This window comes from Ischnura elegans, chromosome 1 (genome assembly GCF_921293095.1).
Source record: "Ischnura elegans chromosome 1, ioIscEleg1.1, whole genome shotgun sequence".
In the NCBI taxonomy this organism is placed as follows: Eukaryota; Metazoa; Arthropoda; class Insecta; order Odonata; family Coenagrionidae; genus Ischnura; species Ischnura elegans.
The window spans coordinates 143,373,013-143,394,725 of NC_060246.1; the positions used below are offsets into that span (position 1 = coordinate 143,373,013).

General features: G+C 38.9%; 1 protein-coding gene across 2 annotated transcripts in view; it reads right to left on the minus strand.

Annotated features, from left to right (window-relative positions):
- Window positions 1–490: 490 nt before the first annotated feature.
- Window positions 491–21,713, minus strand: part of LOC124171438 — a 133,755-nt gene continuing 112,532 nt past the window's right edge. For both annotated transcript variants that reach the window (XM_046550621.1, XM_046550613.1), the window contains exons 4-6: window positions 4,890–4,984; window positions 4,029–4,423; window positions 491–2,880 (exon numbers count right to left, since the gene is read on the minus strand). In XM_046550621.1, the coding sequence (XP_046406577.1) occupies window positions 1,173–2,880; window positions 4,029–4,423; window positions 4,890–4,984 (2,198 nt within the window). In that variant the 3' untranslated portion in view covers window positions 491–1,172. The remainder of the gene's footprint in view (window positions 2,881–4,028; window positions 4,424–4,889; window positions 4,985–21,713) is intronic.

The window sequence follows — 21,713 nt, forward strand, 5'->3', positions numbered from 1 at the left end:
ATACTTATTTTCCTCGGTTCGATCAAATTGTGATTTTTACCCATCAGAATGGACAAAGTGACAACAGTTGCGTGATGTTTAGCGCTCGTTGAAACCAATTTACTCTCAATTATGTAGAGGTATAACCAAGAGAATAATTAGTAATATGAACTGATAAACAATTACGACATTATTTCAAAAACTTCGACTGAAGAGACAACTTCCAAGAGAAAGCTTTCATTGCTTGGAATATACCAGTCAACGATGTGGACGCATGCGTGAAATTGGAGTCCAATGGCAACTAATACCGCAATTGCGGTGGAATTGAGTGATAACGGTTTTATAAAAAAAACAATGCGAATTAGAGTAATAACCAATGACTGATAGTGAGTGAATAGCAACTATGATGCTGTTCTAATTTGAATTAAGTTTGTGAACGGTCTTTGCCAAAAAGTGATATTTATGGTAGGTAGTGAATTATAGTAGGTATCTCTAAAGTTTAGCCTTCATATCGTACAGCACTATGAGTTATATTTCAGTTATTTCAATAATACAACAGTGTTAGCATTTTTCAATCAGTGCATTTACATATTTATTTTCACAAACTCGTCAAAACAGAGGACCGAGGGATTGGCAGAAATTGGTATTGAAAACTTGTCATGGATGAGCTGAAATAAGAACTAAGTAAACTAACATTTTATCACAATAGTAAACACATTTAAGGTTTTCTTCTGAAAATATTGGGTGCTGAATGAGATAAAGAGGCATCTCTTATTTCCGTAAAACGAAAAATTGCTTTAATGTATTCTAAAATATACAGGCGACAACACTTTTTAATTGGGATGAAATTACAATCAAAATTTATATGGTGTTCTCTTATTATATAGTAAATAGTTCATTAAATTTTTGAGGAGGAATTTAAGAAAATAGACCAGAATACGAGTAAATCTCCAAGACTTTTCTCACAGGAAACGACTAAGCGCAATCCTTTAAGAGTGGTAATTGGTAATTGACGGAAGAAAGGGACTCCTTAACTTCACCGACAATGCTTACAATATATTATTAATTTTTTAATACTGAACGGCTGGAATTTGTGATTATTTCCTCTGAAACTCATCTTGAAGACTTCAACAAAGACCTTCCATTCCTCTCTGCTACCCTTGGTCTTTCTCTCTCTTTCTCTGATTAAACATTCATTCCTTGGTGCTGTCGAACTTATTACTTGATTTCCCATCCGCGGCTGACGGAGACACTCCAACGGCTTCCTCGTCCTCTCCATCTCTAGAACTTTTACCTCTATCCTCTGCCTCGGACTTGGCTTCTGCTGTATCTTCCGGCGCGGATACCCTCAGATCGCCATCACCATCTTCAAAATCGTCTTCTCCCGCCTGGTGCCTCCCAAGCCCGGAAGCTACACTCCTCTTCATCGTCCAGAAATCGCCGAAACCGCTATTGAAGGTGTCTCCGTGAAAACCAGACGAGTCCATCTCAGGTCTCCTCTTGTCCGCGTGGAACATAGGGTTCATCCCGCGGTTCCGCTTCATGGTCCAGAAGTCCCCGAAGCCGCTGTTGAAGGTGTCGCCATGGAAGCCTGAGGAGTCCATCTCTGGCCTTCTCTTGGCGCCGCGAAAGTACGAAAGACCGGGAGAGTCCCTCTTCATGGTCCAGAAATCCCCGAATCCGCTGTTGAACGTGTCACCATGGAATCCAGACGAATCCATCTCCGGCCGTCTCTTGGCCTCCATCCTGCCCATCGGCATCCGCGCTCCCTCTTCGCCATTTGACCTCTTCATGGTCCAGAAATCCCCGAATCCACTGTTGAACGTGTCGCCGTGGAATCCAGACGAATCCATCTCCGGCCGTCTCTTGGCCTCCATCCTCCCCGTGTCCCTCTTCGCCCTGGAGGGGTAAGGGGTAGACGGACCCCTCTTCATGGTCCAGAAGTCTCCGAAGCCACCATTGAAGGTGTCCCCGTGGAACCCTGAAGAATCCATCTCCGGCCTTCTTTTCCCGTAATTCTCCCTCACTCTAACCGACCCCAATGGGTACCCGTCCCGCTTCATGGTGTAGAAATCCCCGAAACCGCCGTGGAAGGTGTCTCCATGGAACCCTGAAGAATCCATCTCGGGCCTCCGCTTCTCGGCAAGAGGGCGCGCCAGCGCGTTCCTCTTCATCGTCCAGAAATCGCCGAAGCCGCCGTTGAAGGTATCGCCGTGGAAACCTGAAGAGTCCATTTCGGGTCTCCTCTTATCCATGCTGCCCCCTTGTCCCCTCTTCATGGTCCAGAAGTCTCCGAAGCCACCGTTGAATGTATCGCCGTGGAAGCCTGATGAATCCATCTCGGGCCTGCGTTTACCCACTCTCAGCGTGCCCCAGGAGGGAGTCCCCGTGGGGGCCCTCTTCATGGTGTAGAAGTCACCGAAACCACTGGAAAAAGTGTCTCCGTGGAACCCTGAAGAATCCATCTCTGGTCTCCTCTTCCCAGGGTATCCGGCTGCCCTCTTCATGGTCCAAAAGTCTCCGAAACCTCCGTTAAAAGTGTCACCGTGGAATCCGGACGAGTCCATCTCCGGCCTCCGCTTGCCGAATGACCGGCCCTCCTCCTCCTCCTCCCGACCGCCGTGGTTCCTCTTCATCGTCCAGAAGTCCCCGAAGCCGCTGTTGAATGTGTCTCCGTGGAAACCTGAGGAATCCATCTCGGGCCTCCTCTTTGAGGCCGCGAGGACGGGAGACTCGGCGGTAGAGGGCGTTTCGTTGGTTGCCCTTTCCTCTCTCTTCGATGACGCCTCTTCTTCCGCCTTAGCTTCAACCGCGGGCTTAGCAGTTGAGCTCTCGATTGAACGCTTGGACCTCTTGTGGTACGATCCCTCGGTTTTCGGAAGGGCTATAGGCTCATCCATCCTTAAGAAAAATAAAGAAATTGAGAGGGTAAGAAACAGCATAGCACACTCATCCACTAGAGCAGGGGTCGGCAACCTTTTGATACGGAAGAGCCAAAACGTGGGAATGCGACCAATTGCGCAGATATGTTTCAACATTGCTTTTATGTGACTACCGGCAATGTATTTTTTTTTATAAAAACGCCCTATCCTTCCAATATTCATGCTTTTTATCCTCTTTGCAATATATGTTTTGTTTTGAAAATAATATAAAATAATTATTATTTTTTGCGAATGAACTGGAAGGCCGCAATTTGAAATCAAAAGAGCCACATGTGGCCCACGATCCGTAGGTTGCCGACCCCTGCACTAGAGTATGAACCCACCCCCAACAAAAATAGTACATCCGCGCCTATTTTAAATACCCGAATACTAGTACAAATAAAGTATAGACAATACATGATAATTCAGCAAAGAGTAAGTGCTTTGTAAAGGCCTCCGGGCCCTGTGTAGGTTTCTATTGTTCTCATCAAACAATGAAGTATTATTAGGTCATTAAATAATATTTAATAAAGCAATGCAAGAAAATATGTGCTTTCTGTTTTTATGCACAGCGATTTGATTTTGAAATGTACTGTATTTCTTTTTTGGTACTTAATGTCATTCAGCATGATAATATTAGGGAATTTCATTTTCTATTCAATAAATTTATCTTAGTATACATACGAAAAATGACTAAATGGACGAAAAATTGCTATCTAGATGAATGTCATCATACCTTCATATAATTACCACATTTTTTTACGGTGAAAAACGAAAAGTATTAAAGCGAGGAATTAGATTGTATCCAGGATATTTTATGGATACTAATTGAGGTTATCACTTCTAGAAGCAACACAGATAATTTTATGAAGTTAATTGTACCAATTACTTAGTAACCACGTTCGTGTATGTATTTGAATGCGTAATAAAATCGAGACTGAAAAATTAGAATGCGTGCGGAAAGATACCAGCTGATAATTCATACACAATATAAATCTGAGATACACCCACGAAAGGTATAAAATTAGACAATTCATTCCGACTAAAAACTTCCCACAAAGCGTTAAATCAGTTTCTGTTACCTTTCAAGAGCATGAAAAATTACATGAGCACAAAGTAGGAACTAACCCAATATTCTTGGCTTGAGTTTTGTTCTCTCTTTCCCGATCCTCGGATTCCTTGGCTTCCGATTCGGGTACCACGCTGCGGGCTGTCCTCTTCATCGGGTTGAATGAGCCGAAGTCGCGATAGAACACGTCGTCGTGGAAACCGCGAGCGTTTATCCCGAAGGGGTCTCGCTTGCTGACGGAGTAGGCGCCACCGCTGGCCGATGGAGGCCGATGGCGAACCATCAGATCGTGCAGGAGATCCGAGCTGTCCGCATGCCTGCCCAGGCCGAGGCGAGACAAATGCTCCCATCTCGCATCCTGATCGTCATCTGACATCTCCGGCGACTGGATTGCATTGCTTCCATGAAGGGAGTGGTGAGGCAATCTCCTTAATAGTAGCTCCGCTAGTAGTTTCTGTTCCAGAATGGAGAAAAACATTAGGTCATAATAAAAGGGGAATTTTAAGATTACATCTTTAAAAGATATCAGCTGTTAAAGAAAATGAGTTTTAATGTATGCATTAATAATTTTTAATATGTGCATTCCAACGCGTGTAATTTTCAGCAAATTTCTTAGCACGACCTTCTTTTCATGGTACATATGTTAAAACATGAAAGCGGAATAGGATATATGTTGTTATAATGTGGTTTTCTTATCGTAATTTACCATGATTACGAAAATTTATGTTTATCTTTATAGGATTCCAATAGGAAGCCAATTCATGCTTCAAGTATTGTTAAAATGACTCAAATAGCCACTCTAACTGCACAGGAAAGTTAAATCAATGCCTCAATGAAATGTCCCAACTGGTTGAAATCCAAAACTTGGTCTAAAGCCAGCTAACACAAATTTAGCCGCATTCATCCGATCCTTGACTCACTTCTTTATCCAGCAGTGCCGAGTCCTCGTCTTGGGATTCATATGTTTCACCGGGGACGCTTCTCTCATCATTAAACCTTAGTTGAGGATAAATATCTGAAAGAAAATTAAATAGAATCAGAGTTTCATTCACGTGCAAACTTCGAGGTAATTCCATAGATGTAAAAAAATCAATGATCTACTACTACGGACGGACTTCAGTATCACCTATATTAAAAAACAAGTTAGCAAAATGGCATGAATAAAGTCGCAGATTCATTCATTTAGTCGCATGTCATTCTGGAGAACTTATTGTCTCTTCGTAAAAATATGACCTCTCATTTTCAACGAGAATAATTAACGACAGGTATAACAGATTAATATGCATAAACCTTGTTAAAATCCTCCCAAGACTCTCTATGTACGCTTGTATTATTTAAAATTAAAACTATAATTCATTATTATTATTTTTATACGTGGAATTACGCCTTTTAAAAGGACTTCCACTTTTTTGACCGTATAAAAGAAGGGATTAAAAGGATACACGAAGCATGTTAACTTTTATAAGGACTAGCCAAATTGCTTCATATACGTATTGATGGAAATTATTGTAAAATTAGCATTACTTTGGCAGTTTTTTAACTTTCATGAAAAATCAGTCAAAACATACCTAAAAAAATACGTGCACACTCATTCGAAATGAAATTTATTCATAAATAGAAGCCAGGTAGATCCAGTAGATGGTTTCGTCATATTGAATGAAGAGCTCAGATGTTGCGTATCATCTGATAAGTATATTCAGGCAGTTAGTCCGATTTGAAAAAGTACGGCCATATTCTGAAGATCAATTTGGAGTAAGTTATAAAGAATTACGTTTCCGTTTCAAAAATCAGAGGTTTCATTCACGGCTGAGATTTTTTAGAGCTTTTTACGTACCTACTCTATTTCTTTTGGCGAGCGCTTAGTCCTCTGAAAGGGACTGTTTACAGTGGAACTCTTTGCGCCCTTTACCTGGGGAGTATGGTGATCATAATTATTTAACCATCCATCTGGCATTGTAAGGCCACTCTAACAGACCAGACCAAAAATCTATATACAGGTATTTCCTAAACGATCCTTACAGTTACAGGTAATACTGCTAGCATTGTACAGTTTAAAGTATAGGGTATGCGATAAAAATCGACCCTTCCTATTTCCAATCCTGTATTGAATATTTCCATCAGTTCGGCATGCTCCTCTAAAAACTGACATCCTTAATTTTGCTTACACACCGATTATGAACCTGTAATTAAAAACTACCCCTTTTAATAGAGAAAAAGTCGATATTCGAACTTGAGACCGCATAAATTGGCAGGCGAGCTCTTTGCTCAAGCGGTATTATTTCCCTCCACCATCGGTAAACAACTCATAATAACCAATCAAACATCAACTACTGAATGGATAATACAACAACTAGTTGATTTGAGGGTGGCGCCATGATTGCCTGTAAAAACATAGGATATTAATATCAGTGGTATCCTGCTTGCGCCAAGTAGTAAGATCAACTCTATTGAAGCTTGTGGTTTTACTACCAGGTAATCTACCAGTCACGGTAGATTTATCGACGAATCTGTGGAATTCATTCTCTATCTCGCTTCCACGACATCGTATTCTCTAATTTTTTTTAGTAAACTATATCTTCTGAATACCCAGCCCAAACACACCGTCTCTTCCCACCATTTTACTCCTGTCAGTTTTCTCCATGAGCGTCTTCAGTGTTCTCCATAGCTCCATCTCAATTCTCATACTTCTCAAACCGAAGGTTTCAAATCTTAACCACCTTCCTGGCCTGAGGGGTAACATCACAGCATTAGTGGGGTCCATAGAAAATTACTATTTTGCCTAGTGCAAATTTTATAAAATAGGGGGGTGGTTACAGCTCCCCTAAACCCTTTCTTTATCCACCACTGTCAAAAGTTTATGCTGAGCTTTGAATTCCTTGTTTTCGAAGGTAAAGAAAACCGCACAACTTTGCTTTTCTTGGATTTTTTCCTCCAAGCGGAAAAAAATCGGACGGCGAATGGCGAAATTGCGGTGCTTACGCATGCCATCCAATGACCCCGAGGCCGAGAGTCATCCCGATCCATTTATCCACTCTCTCACGCCGTTCACTCTCGCATCCGGCTTTGAAATACGAGCGCCCGCCCTCATTATATGCACCGCCCGCCGCGGGGCCTTCCCCCGACTGCGCCCGCGGCCGCAACCGGGATCCAGATTCTGGGTCAGCAATGCGCAGCCATCGCTCAGCGATGTTCATTTGTTGCCTCACTTGGGCAAGTAGAAGGGCGCCCGTGAGTCACGCCGTCGAGGGGCAAAGATATGGAGTGAAATGATGGCGAGGGAAGTGAAAGAAAAGGCCTCGCATCGACGGCAACGATTCTTGAGGTTAATATTCATGGAGAATAAATACATCAGGCGGATTCTGCGGGACTTCCAGTCGCCAGAGCGACCGATATTTTTTGTGTTTTTGCGCTCCCCGTAATAGCTAAGAATGCGATTACCATATTTTTTCATGCGAGTTCTCAGGAATACCAGTCACAAAATTCATTCGCACTGTCCGATTTGTCTAAAATTTTGCATCTGTCAGCTGTTTTTTTGGAATCAAGATTGTTTTCGTAAATCGCCGGTGGATTTTTAATTATTTTTTTGGGAACAAGCATTTGGTCAAAGAATGCCGGAACTTTTTTCGATTCAAAAATGCAAATTCGATCACTATTCAAAGGGGTACCTATATATTCCATAATTCTTTAAGTATGTTCTAAAATGTAATATTTGATTGTAAATGGAATATATTATATATTATTAAAAAAAACATTTAGTATTTTTTTTCATATTCACCACAAATTGCAAAACAGTGATAATTTCTAATGCGGAGTCGCAAATGAGGCAATGCATTCATTTGTATGAGTATTTGATCCATTAATTGAAAAAAAAACTTTGCTTTTTATTGCCAATTTTTTTAAGGATCGAAAACGAAAGAACTTTCTACAGTAAAATGGATATACCTCATTTCAAAGCAAGAGTAGGAAACGCCGAAAAAAGTTCCGGCATTTTTTGATCAAATGCTTGTTCCCAAAAAAATAATTAAAAATCCACCAGCGATTTCAAGTTTGAGCATAGGTTAAAGGACATGGGATATTCCCGGAACTGGCGGTGAGCTTTGTATTTGATCGAAACCAGAACCTCCGATTCCCTAATTTAGAACATCTAACCACGAAATCGCATTACGCAATTAGAAACCAAAATCCCGTTTTAAAAGCGCTGACAAAAACACTAGCGTCGAAAACTCATGTATACTTTGAGTACAACAACCTTTGAAGTACTCCAGCATTGATTGAAAATGGTATATTCAATGAATTTGAAACGAACTTGTCACAACAAATTAACAGGTATATATTTCTTTTACAGAGGGAGGTGAACCAAAAATGATTAAGTTACATTCTGATTGTGTTTTTGAAAGATGAATCAGAAATAACACCTGATACTGACCACGCTTAAAATATGGATCTTAACAAACAAATTGTACACTGTAGGTTTATAGACATCATCATAATATTCTCGCAATAATTTTTAATAACTACGCTCGTTGATTATCTTCTTTACAATCACATCTCGATGTATCGAGATCAACGATGGTAGGACTTTTCAGAGGCTAAAACCGGAGCCAGACTTACAATATATTTTCATTTATGCATTTCGCATTATAGAGTTCACTTTTCTCAGCCCAGCAATGCATTTCATTTAATGAAATTTTATGTTACGTTATGTTTTATGTGGTTTTCATTGCTCTAAAAATTTTCGATAAACAAACGTCACCCCTGGTATACATGGCCATCTGCATTTTGGTTTCCAACGTGACACATTACAGCAAAGCCATTGTGATGAAACAGAATATTAAAAAGAAAAAGAAAATATGTATGAAAATACGTCGAGAGCTCCACAGGTTCTACCCATATTTGTGCTCAGATCCATATTTGTGTTAAGGTAAACTTCGTGGGTTATGGCAACTGCATGCTTTAATTTAAAAGCAGGAAGAAGGAAAATACCAAATTTATGCAACACCCAAAATAAATATATCCCATAACTTTACACGCATTCACTGCGCCAAAATAATATATTGAAATAATCATATATTTGGTTAAAATATCCGCGTAACCTCTCCAGAAAGAAATAAATAACCATGTTATTTGAGATAAGTTAGCAGATAACAACCAATAGTGTAAAAATATTGATGGAATTTAGTAAATTGTCATCACGAATTGTGTCTTGTCAAAATGCAAATAACTCTCGCAAGGCTCAGGACTCAATTAATGAAACGCCTTGACGAGACATTAACGGGTGTGTCATAAATACAATCCTCATGACCATACCAGTCGCACCAGGTGAGTAAAGCTCTCGAAATTTTCTTCGTCGACTATTGCGATTATCTTGCTCAATTTGGAAACATAAACTTCTTAAGACTGAGCGGCACCTGAAACATTACTTCTCCTTCCTTGGGTGCAACTTGGGCGTAAGCGTAATCAACCGCTAAAAATTGGTGTCTCGGCCAACACTTCCTTATACCTCCAAAAATCCACCCACATTCCTCTTTTAATGCCTTGGTTTAGGCCCGGAACGAGGGCGAGGCAGAGGGGGCACGTGCCCCGAGCGGCTGATTTCAGGGGGTGGCAAAATTTGAAAAGTAATTAAAATGAGTTATTCAATATTTATTTTAAATTATTTAAAAATAATGATTAATATAGAAATTAATAAAAAATAATATTTGTAAAAATTCTTAGTAGCAAACATACGGTGAGTAATTTCAACTACATCATCTCAAAAAAATAGCTTAAGGATGTATCATATTTAAGTGGCGGGGGGAGGGCGAGAGAGGGAGCGAGGGGGTTTCGGGGGAGGGGAGCCACAAACTGATCTTTGCTCCCCCTGACAAAACTCCTAGTTCCGGCCCTGCCTTGGGTGACCCACTGCCCATTCCTACTTCCCACTCGTCTTGACCCATTGCCTTTACCCCCACCCTCACACCCTCCTCCAGCTGCGAAACGTCCGGATTGTATTAATCGGCAGCGAGTGAAAAACACTTAAACGCTCCTTTCTCAACTTTTATCGCGCGGCCGCCACATGCACCGGCAGTGTCCAGTTTATGGGTCCAACTCTTCGAAATGTGACGGAGGCCGTGCGAACGCGACGCACACGTGGCCCCCCGGGGTGGAGTGGAGCGGGGGGGGGGGGGGTTGGACCAGCGCTCTAAGTCAACGGCCAGGGTCCCCTTATGGCCCATTACCGCCGGCGGCGGACAAATGGCGCTGACGCCAGCGCCTTCTCTCCGCCCTCGTATATTTCCCCGCCCCCCAATATTACACTTATCCAGTCCGACACACGCCCTTCCCTCCAGGGCCGACCTCAGGGCGAGGAGCGCCCAAGAGCGATCTAGCTGGCTTGGCGGGAACTCTATCGCCGCGACTCGCCTTGAACTTGTCTCTACCGCTATCTCGGCTTGCCAACGAATCGAGGCAACGCTGACGGATATTAATACTACAATGTACAGAAAGGTCAGGGTCTCATTGTGAGATACTCAGGGTTCGCCTCGGATGGGAAATACCGAAGGAAAATCACGGCTTCACGCGCGATAATGAACATGTATGAGGTTGTAGATGATGATGAGGTAGGATACTCGATTGCACTGCAAGGAACAAGATTAGAGTAACGATGATTTGAGTCCTGCGCAGACATACCCCTCGTTTGCAATTTCGGCAGATTCCGATAACTCGAGATACGCCTACCCATATTAATACTGGGAGAAACTCAACGCAACGAATCAGGCTAAACGCCTCAGCGTGTTTTGAATATTATCAGGCTGGTAGTGCCAACGAATAAACGAGAATCGCCATTTAAGATGGGACAAGTGTTAGAAATTTCTTTCCTGAAAAAAAATCTTCTTTCTAGGTATAAGAACTAAAAAAACTAATAGGCTTAAATTTTGCTTGAGTTATTTGTGGAAAATCGCCTGAATATGTTTAACATGAATAGTTGAAATAACAATAAATGAATAATAGCGCAATGTTAGTAAACATTGATCGAGATAATTTGTGCGCACTTCGTTTTTTCTTTTTTATCATAAAAAATATTTAACTAAGACAAGAGTATCGTATATGGTGCTAAAAATACTTTGGGTAATAAAATGAACTATGAATGGACCCAGACCAAGCGCAGAATTACAGGGGACTCTCTCAAGACATTGCAATCCCTCAGCATTGATGCTGTGAAAATTCTGGAAGCTGCAATTGCTGCATTAATAGTACACATGTCTAGGAAAAATAATGCTCAGAATTCTTCTGCGGCCTTGAAACAAACTAAAACTAATCTACTGGGTATTAATTTATTCCTAAATCTATTGATTATCAATTGGAGACATATTTTCAGCTCCTATGGTTTTGTGCGCTTCATTGTCGAAAAAAATAAAAGTGTATTAATGCTGTAGCAAGTGTATTTAAGGAAACAATTTTTTGCATGAACAAAATATGAAATCTGCAGGAATCATTGCATTTTTTATTACTTAGCTTATATTTTTGCATTAGAATTGAAATTTATTAGAAAAACGTCAAACCAAGTCGTTGAATAGAAAAAACAGAAAATGCTTCTCGAAAGTGTGTCCACTTCCTTGAGCAAAAAGGAGAACAGAAATTTTCCGTCGCGGGGCATAAATTAAAGATTGCTTATGTCAAATTATAGCAAGAATGACTAAAACGCATTAGGGAAATTATTCTTAACTTAGGTATAGCCTGTACCCTCGAGACAAGAAAGTGGCGGAGTAATTTGATTGCGTGGATCAAAAAATGAGAAAATTCTGACACGCCCGCAGTTGGCAGATTCCCAGGAGTATAAAATTGTAGTTTTTTTAAATTTACAACGTTAAAGCTCAACAAGTAATACTCTATATTAGGTATAGTAGTAGTATTGACTATCCCCTGGTAAAATTTTAGAGCTTCCATTAATAATTTCAATAGTGTAATTCTTTGGCCAATCATCTTTTTCTAAGAAAATTGTGAAGGGCATGGTTGAAAATGGAGTTCACCTATGTCTCAACATTGAAATAGCCGATGCATAATTCTATTATGAATGCACAAAATTTTATTTATCACCCAAAATAAAGAAATAATACATAATGTCAGCATTATTATAGCATTAAATATTCTTCCCAAATTACATCATATCATTCTAAAATGGTAAGCCAAAATCGAGGAAATATGAGAGATTATGACACCAAAGAGCAGCTATTTCAAGACTATAGTGCGCAAAGAGATTTATTTGTAACGCTTAGAACGTCTTCAGTTGGAAAGCTTCAAATAGTCCGATTACTTTGTGCGTAGCCTGATTAAAGCTCTACATGGAAGTATGTACTTGAGAAAATTTAGCCGTCAACAAATGATAGCCGTGATATCGTCAATTTTTAAATAGGCCAAGCTTAACCTATTCCTCTGGATATTAGTGTCCGGATATGTGTATGCGAGTTCGACTTAAAAATATAATACTTTCATTCCATTCCGTCATACAAAATATGGCAACATTTTACCGAAGAACGACGTATTTCACAACCGATGAGATGAAAATTAATCCACCTCAAGAACTACTAACTCAGCTATAGTTTTAGAAAAATTCTCGTTTTGTTATTCAATTATTATACACGCTTAAATTCGCTAAAATAGAAGAGAGATTATATAAATACATTTAAGAGAAGTTTTTTTGATACTTTTACGAGTTTCTACTAAACCTGAGACATTAAAACGATCCTATGTGTTTCAAATGTGAATATAAACGCGAGAAATTTACCGTTCATTTCAAAGCATATTAAGGTAATTCATGAAAGCATTAAATTTTGCATGCGACACATAGTCACCATCTTTATTCATGATTCTCAATTAAAGTTATACTGATCACAAAATTCTTAGAAAAGTGGATTAACAAGTACAATGAAAATAATTTCCTGAGTACAGTGAATAACGATTAGTGACATGGCATTAACTTAATTAATTTCGGCTTTATGAAGAAGGAAGAACTTTATTCTGATGTAGCTATAAATAAAGATTACATTGGACATTTTATCCTCATTTTTTGCTCTCATGGACTGAAAATGAGTTAGAGATGTTTCTTTCAAGAATCATCAATCAAACGGGCTTGTTTGCCGATGTAACAATTTTTTTCAATCAATGCCGGGCCATAATAATGCATCTATGGCTAAATGACGAATGGCTAAAAGCATGTATCTATGGCTAAAAGACAACAAAAAATCGTTCCCATTCCTTCTGTAACAACAGTAAACGCGAAACGCATCTGTTTTTTAGATAATTAAATAAGACCTCTATACGAAAATGTGAACTGGTATTTTAATGCTTCCTTGATATTTTTCATTATTTTATAATAAAACCGGGCTTGCGATTCCAGGCACAGGCCCCTAGTCACTTAGTCTCAGATGTTTGAGTGTCTCTGATATTCACGTAAAAGCACAGATCGTCATCTCCGTTGCTTTTTTGTGGTTTTCCAAACTATACGAAGCACACGGAGACTTCCCATTTAGAAAATGCAAATAGGACCGTCAGGTGAGCTAGCTAACCTAACATTTGCCGTAGTCTTTAGTTAGTTTAAATGTTTAACATACTTACTATTTTGCGGACAGTATGTTTCAGGTGACAGTTCCAAGCAAAAAGATTATTATAACTAGTCCCAAAAATGAGCAAAAGGCTAAACTGAAGTGTTTTGATAATGATAATGGACAATAGATATCCATTAAAATTTTTTAAATATCTTGTTATAATACTAATTATGTTAGTCTCGGTGAACAAAGTGTTGATTAAGTAAAGGTTTTTTTTCAAATACTAGAAGTGTTCGTGGATTTTATGCGTGAATTTCTAGTCGGAATATTTTTCGCCTTGAATTTCCTCTGCAATGAAAACATGTTTTTCCAGCGATATCACTTAAGTTAAACACCGTTGAGGTTGGTCCAAGTTTGAAAGACAGGAGGCCCGATTTCCATCTTTCCAGCTTATTTCTGCTTAAGGCAGTTAGCAAGTGCGGAGTGACCATATTTTTTGAAATACGTTAAATTGAAAAATTTCTGTCGCGCCTTTTTAGGCATGACCTTTCTCTGTGATATAACGGCAAGCGCTGACACATGCGTAATGTGGAAAGAAAAATGCCTGCGCTGTGACACAATTTCTGCAGATGATGGGCGTGAGCCATGGATTTAGGATGAAGGTGGGGTCAAATGCAGAAAAAATGTCAGAACTCAATCTCAATAGGGAAAGTGTGACCCAATGAATGAAAAATTACTTTGACTCTTGCCGGAAAGCAGGAACCAAGAAGGTGCACGGAAAAAGTTCTATGAGAGTTCGCAATAATGCTATTGCTAGTAGTAAGTAAGTAAGTAGTAATTACGAAATAATATCCCTTGAATGTTAACAACTTAAAGGAGAGGGAATTTTGACGATAAATCGAGGAACTCTTGCGAGTTAATTAGCAGAATTACGTTGATATCTTCTCACTGATCTTAATTTCACGCTAGATTACTTCAATCACATTATTGATACGGATTTCTTACAAAGATACGCTTCGAAAATTTATTATTCTCCACCTTTCAAAATAATTCGCGGAGTGAAGATTCCGCTAAGTTTGCAAATTTCGGACAAAACGATGACGAGGCCATGAAATCGAACTGTAATGTTTTAAGAGATAAGTTTTTCTCTGTTATTTCTTTTTTGCTGTTTCATTAATTTCTTTTTTTTTTCTTTTTCTCTGAGATCACCATTATTATTGTTGTTACTCATGTGGTCCTCTAAGGAATAATATATCCAGAGCAAATTAATATCATTATTACAATATTATAAATTAGTCTTCCCTCTTTCATGAACTTACATGCTGATGAAAAAATCCCTAGACATTAACATAAACACTATTATATGAATATGAAAGGAAAAGGCTCTGATAACTTAGGTAATTATTCAGGTTTTCATATGCCGGAGAATTTAGATAGTGAATCGTTCGAAGCCCCTAATCAATGAGGGAACCAATACTGAACTCCATTAAGCCCATGGAATTCGCTTAAGTGCTTAATGTTTCGTATTTCGGTTATCGACAGCATATATCCCAATATTTGCTAATTAAAAGGTACTTTTAGCAGATTTAAAGTCGCAGTAACATTCTATAATTGCCATATGGCTTTTAAGTCACTGAAATGCATACGGGCATATCCAACTGAGTATTTCGGAACAAAAATGGGAGATAAAACGCCGGTGAATTCTCGGATTGGAGGTAAATACGAGCACACGTCCCAAGGTGGTAACCTAAATGCGGAGCTCTCAGCCTTTTAGGCCTTAATTATAGTGAAACAGTGGGGTAACTAGGAATATGCTTAGAGGGGTGGGAGGGTTTGGGGGGGGGGGGCAACACTACGTTAACACTAGACAACAGTTTTAAATATTTTTTTATATTTTTATGAGGCTTTGAGGGAGGGATATATCCCTCTCATTCACCTTATATTTACCCCACCGCAGTGATATACGTGAGCCTACATAGGGTAAAGAAAAAAATTGCTCAAAGAGAAGAACAGCGGAATATAAAAAGAACCTAATTTAGGAGAAAAGATTCGCCAACTACGTAGTGAGAGGCGTGGATTGATGAGAGAGGTCTAGAGAGCAAAGCAATATATGGTGGCAGAAATCGAGGAAGAGAGAGGATAACGGTATAAACCGTGAAGACGAGGGCATCAGTGGGAATGGGTCAAGGGATCAATGAGCTCATAATCTCTCACTCATACTTCCCTCTCTCCCTTTCGGGAATGGTTGGCTGGCCGAAGATAAGAGGAAGAGAATGGGGATATGCATGAGTGGGCGATGAGAACGGTGATTTACACTCAGGGGCCCTTTTGGGGAAGTGGGAGCCTTCCGGAAATGTGCAAACTGTCGATTGGGTGCCGGCGCAAACGAATGTGATCAGAGAGAATATGCGAGGCGGGATGCAACCGGCCGCACCTCGCGGCATCCCATCAATCGATGCCGTCGCATTTGCACTGCCCGAAAAACCACAGTCCACCGCGAGCTCTACCTCCTCCTCGCCGGATATTGCCACAATTACCCCTCTGGAATTTCCCATTAAGGTAACGTTTGGAGAGGATATCGATGGCTAGGCAGGTATTCAAATCACGATGACCAATGGTCATTTAAAGACAGCTTTCTCCCGATCGGTAAACGCCAGGATATACATGCAGGCCTAAAATGTCCCTTTTAAAAAATGAGGGGTGATTCCGATATCAATAGGAATACTTTCACGGTTCCAAATTCTATTTTGATAATTTGGATTTCCTGCTATCATGGAAAATCAGAAGTTAATATATTCATAAATATATTTTTTAACCGTGATATAGTTCGATTACAAATTAATTTAGTGAAAATCGTCGACTTGAATAATTTTATAACTATTAATGAAGTATGGAATTTCTTGATTGAAGCTTTCGCGGCTCATGATGATTAAAAGTAAGTCACATACGGGTGTATGCCGCGTGTCGTGATGGAGATAGCCCCGACGTTTCGCGACCGACTGCTGGTCACTTTTTCAAGGGAATAATGTTAGGATTGGGTTGTTGCTGCCTCTTTATATTTCAGGTGGGAGGGTTGGGCGGAGGGTGTGGGGAGTTAGGACTGGAGGGGGGAGATAACGAAATGTTGCGGATGACTGGGTTCCAAGTATTGCTGATTCTTAATCCGTTATCTCTATTGTAGTTGTTCTTGTTTTTCTTTATTTCTATGGCCTCGCGGATGAGTCTGGTTTTAAAATGTTTAATCCTCGCGATGACTCTTGATTTTTCGAAATCGATCGCATGTCCGGTGGCTTCGTGCTCCGCTACGGCTGACTTTGAAGGGTAACCCAGTCGAATGGCCCGCTTGTGTTCTTCTATCCGAGTTTTGACTGTTCGTCCGGTTTCCCCGATGTATTTCTTCTCACACGATCGGCAGGGGATTTCGTATACTCCTTCAATTTGAAGTGGCGTCCTATCCTTGGCATTTCCGAGGAGGTGTCGTACTTGGGCGTGTGGTTTAAAAATAGCTTTAATGTCAAATTTCCGGAGGATGTTACCGATCTCATCCGTCGTTCCTTTCACGTAGGGGAGGAAGACTTTCTTTTGGCTAATTATGTCTTCTGTGTCTTGGGAATTGTTCCTGTGGTCCTTGTTGATAATCTTTCTAAAATTTCGGGATATAGCTCCGTTGTCGTGACCAAATATGTATACGAAATCCCCTGCCGATCGTGTGAGAAGAAATACATCGGGGAAACCGGACGAACAGTCAAAACTCGGATAGAAGAACACAAGCGGGCCATTCGACTGGGTTACCCTTCAAAGTCAGCCGTAGCGGAGCACAAAGCCACCGGACATGCGATCGATTTCGAAAAATCAAGAGTCATCGCGAGGATTAAACATTTTAAAACCAGACTCATCCGCGAGGCCATAGAAATAAAGAAAAACAAGAACAACTACAATAGAGATACCGGATTAAGAATCAGCAATACTTGGAACCCAGTCATCCGCAACATTTCGTTATCTCCCCCCTCCAGTCCTAACTCCCCACACCCTCCGCCCAACCCTCCCACCTGAAATATAAAGAGGCAGCAACAACCCAATCCTAACATTATTCCCTTGAAAAAGTGACCAGCAGTCGGTCGCGAAACGTCGGGGCTATCTCCATCACGACACGCGGCATACACCCGTATGTGACTTACTTTTAATGAAGTATGTTTTAATTATGAGCTGAATCTTTTTTCGCCAAAACGTTAATACTGAAAGTATAATCGAAAACTGAAATAATAGTGGCTTTGAATGTGATTTAGTGTTGACCATGGTGAGTATAACACCAAATCCACATAAAAGCAAATAAAATGTCAGACCATTTCCCCGATTTCAGTTGAATATAAAATTCATATAAAATGCAATTTCTCATTTCTCTACAAATTTTTGAAAAAAAAATCATTCCCAACTACGCTGGTTACAACAAAACATTTTTTTAAGAACAGGCAATCTCATATGTTGGACAAATATATCTTGTAAAAAGATGCTATGAAAGATGTCACAGCATGAGTGCTAATATAACTCAACTTTTAACGGCTACTAAGTGGAAGAGGTGCAATAAGCTCATATTCAATGGTGATGTATGCAAATATATACCATAACAGCCGTTAATCTCGTAAACTCTTTCATTGTTCTTGAAACAAAGTCACAATCTCTTCCCCTTGAGCTTCTGTCACATAAATTTTCTTTATCACTTTAAATTTTCATAAATTTTATTTATTCTAGTTTGTGGAACTAATAAGCTACGGGAGTCAATAGCAAGAATAAAATACGAGGCAAGAATTAAGGTTGGCAAAATTAAACACTTATTTCACTATGCAGAGTTTTGCAGAAGAAATGCCAATACATATTCTTAAAAGATGAAAAATGCGGTAGACGGGTCTTCAAGAGACATTAGAATAAATTATTCCTGTAGGCAGTGAATATCACTGAAAATAGGAAGAAATAAACGAGAAGAAAGAGCATGTTTTTCCAGTTAGCGACAATTATTAATGCCGCATTAAATGTTTTTTCTACGTTGATACACCATGTAAGACACGGTTTCCGTCGTTACTTTGTCGGAACTTCTTCATGTTAAAAATAAAAAATACTTTCTTATATTCCACATTTTATTTCAAATAGTACGACCCGGGTTCCTGCATATCATGCTATCATTTGGTGGAGGTGGATTTTACGGTGGTGGATGGCTATCTGTAGCTTTCTTTAGTAACATTTTTTAATCAAATCCACCATTCTCGGACAAAGTGTTGTCTTCGTTTTCTGTATGTATCTTTCCATTGTCAATTGATAGCCTACCTGATGATAGCATGATATGCAGAAAACCGGTTCGTACTAGTTGAAATAAAGTGTGGAATATAACAAAGTATTTTTTTATTTTTTAACTTGATACATCATAATAACAGTTTGCTGTGACGCTCTGTGAGAGATGGGCAAGTGGAATGCTCTTTCGTGTACTTTAGAAAAATTAATTGCAATTAAACCACATCTAAGTCCATTTTTGCACACCATCGTGTTAGTAAATTCATTTTTGAAATGAATGTACATAAATACACCTTTCATAAATATATTTAAATCAATGATTGTTCCAAGAGAATTTACGGAATGACGCACAGTATCAAAGTCGGGGAAAAACAAATTCGTAGCTAGACGTCTTTTTCTTTAGCGAAGCAGGGAGTAAGAAAACTACAATTACATCACAAAAAAAGAGCTCATTATAATGGAATGAATAATTATTTTAAAATTTGCATTCCTCACCAGTTTCTATTCTGCTGCAAGCTTTTGATATAGTGAAAGCTGTAGCAGTAATTTTAGTTATAATTTTAAAAAAATATGACATCATATGGATAAGAGGTGAAAAATGTGTTTAACTCGAGAATTCACAGAATTAAAAGAAAGATTTACAAACGGGAGAGTATCGCATGAAAGTTTGAATATGGGGCAAATAAAATTATGCATAACTTAGTAATGTTTCTTAAAAGGTGGGCATAAGTTATACGTTCCGGATGGAGCTCAAAAGTTTTCAAGAAGTTCAGACGCCGACCTACACTCGGAAAAAGAGTAACGATGATAATTTGACCGTCACGGGGTTCTCACTTCTGAACAAAGCTCTCTACATCCAAAATGCCGACTAAAATACGTGAGTGCCTTACTGCATTCAGATGAATCGCTGGAGCCCAAAATTGTTACAAAAGTATTTATATAAACTACGCATACATTATCAGGTTGAAATAAAAAAAATAACTAAAAGAAAATAAAGGACATGAAAATGAAATTCAGAAGGTAAAGGCACATACTAAAAAATTGATAACTTATACTTTGACTCTGTAACTGTGGACGGTTGAATCGAAGTGTTACTTTTAATTAAAAAAACACGAAATAGGCGTAAGAAGGGAGTCCAAAAACGTATAAATAAAATCGGTCGCAGGGGAGGACCTCTTTGATTGCATTGTTAAAAAGCGGCAAAGTTGCACCATGAATTTTAATTGGAAAAACTCTTGAAACATTTATGAGGAGCTTTCTCCTCTCCCACTCTCGCACCTTCCCGTTTACTTTCCCTCTTACTCATTTCCACCGTCTCTCAGCACGCGGGCTTACGAACTCAAAATCGGCTTACGCGCCATCAAGATGCTCAGTCGACCACTTATTTTCCTCATTTTCACCGTTCTTTCGGACCTATGAAAAACTACTTCGTGACGATATGATGTCGACCTCTTATAAAGATCCTTCAAGAAAACGCAAAAATACTTATAAATTTGTATTTTTCCGGTTCTATGAGATTTAACTCAACAATGTTACAAATACGGGAATGCGTCAATGGTTATGTTTAAATTATAGTTCCTTCCTTGTACTTTAGAGCTAAAATATCTATTCTGGCATAATTTGCCATGAAATCTCATAATTAACGAATGTTTTGAATGTACGGAGCAAATATATTTTTCTCCTTTCCTCAAAATCTATTTTATCTTGCATTTTCATAGATGTCATCTTTAAAAATTTTTTTGTAAAACCATTTCAAATGAAATACGGATAATATTAAACGTTCAAACTTACACAGAGAATTTAATACTTCAGCTCAAAAACTAATTCAATCTGTAGCTGTCTTCACGCTTCATTAAAATTTTATAAAGTGATCGCTTTGAAGTTTGTTACCATACTCGATATTGTATGAGCATTTTTATCTTACAAATACTTATTAAATATTTGCCGGGATGCAGTAAAAATATTTGCCGTTAAATACGTACTTCGATTAGAAATCACAGCTATGGAGTTGCTATATAGTGTATGTATTAGTATTGAGTGTATATTGGCCTCAAATATTCATGCTTTTTTTAAAATATTAGTCGCAATAGATTATCCATTATTTAAAGCGTGAATCCAAATCGAACATATTCGATCAAATGTAAGAGGAAATGGTATAAAAACATCTAGGCGCACAATGCAAAAGCATAGTTAGCAAAATATTCTGAGCTGAAGCCGCAGTTAGTGTGAAAATGTCAAAATATAAAAACTACCCAGTTAGTCGATGCAAATCTAAATCATAAAACGTCCATTACTTGGAGATCCTCAGATTACAGAGCTCGTAATAGCGCTCGAATCAAGTAGTGGCCCATTGTTCAAACACAGCCGCGGCCAAAAATCATAGTCACACCATGGGAATAATATCACGAACAAATAAATCTTATTCATCGGCATGTAAATCAAGTCTTAGGCTAGTCTTTCGATATCATTATAAAACAAAATGTAAAATATTTTAGAATTTACAAGATTATGGACTTAACTTCATTGGTTTGAATCAATTTAATATACTCTAATATAATTTAATACTAGACTCCTGATATTATTTTTAAAGTCTATCAAGCATCAGACCATGTTCTTAAAAATCCAAGAATTTAAATACTCAGAAAGATTCAAATGTACATTCTTATGGATCGCTTCTTAAAAGTACAAGAACTATGTAAATGTGATGAAAAATAATAAAAATAAAGAGAGGTAGATCTCTTAGTTGCTTAACGAAGAATATCCTGCAAGCTCAACAGTAGATCAATAAAAAAATCGATCTTTGCAAATGGCAGACGGCATACACCAATTATCCATCAAATGAGTATAGTAAAATGTATTATATGATGAAAATAGTTTTAAATTCAAAGTCTTTCATTCAATGTGAATGGCAGAATTGATGGATGACCTTGAAATTAC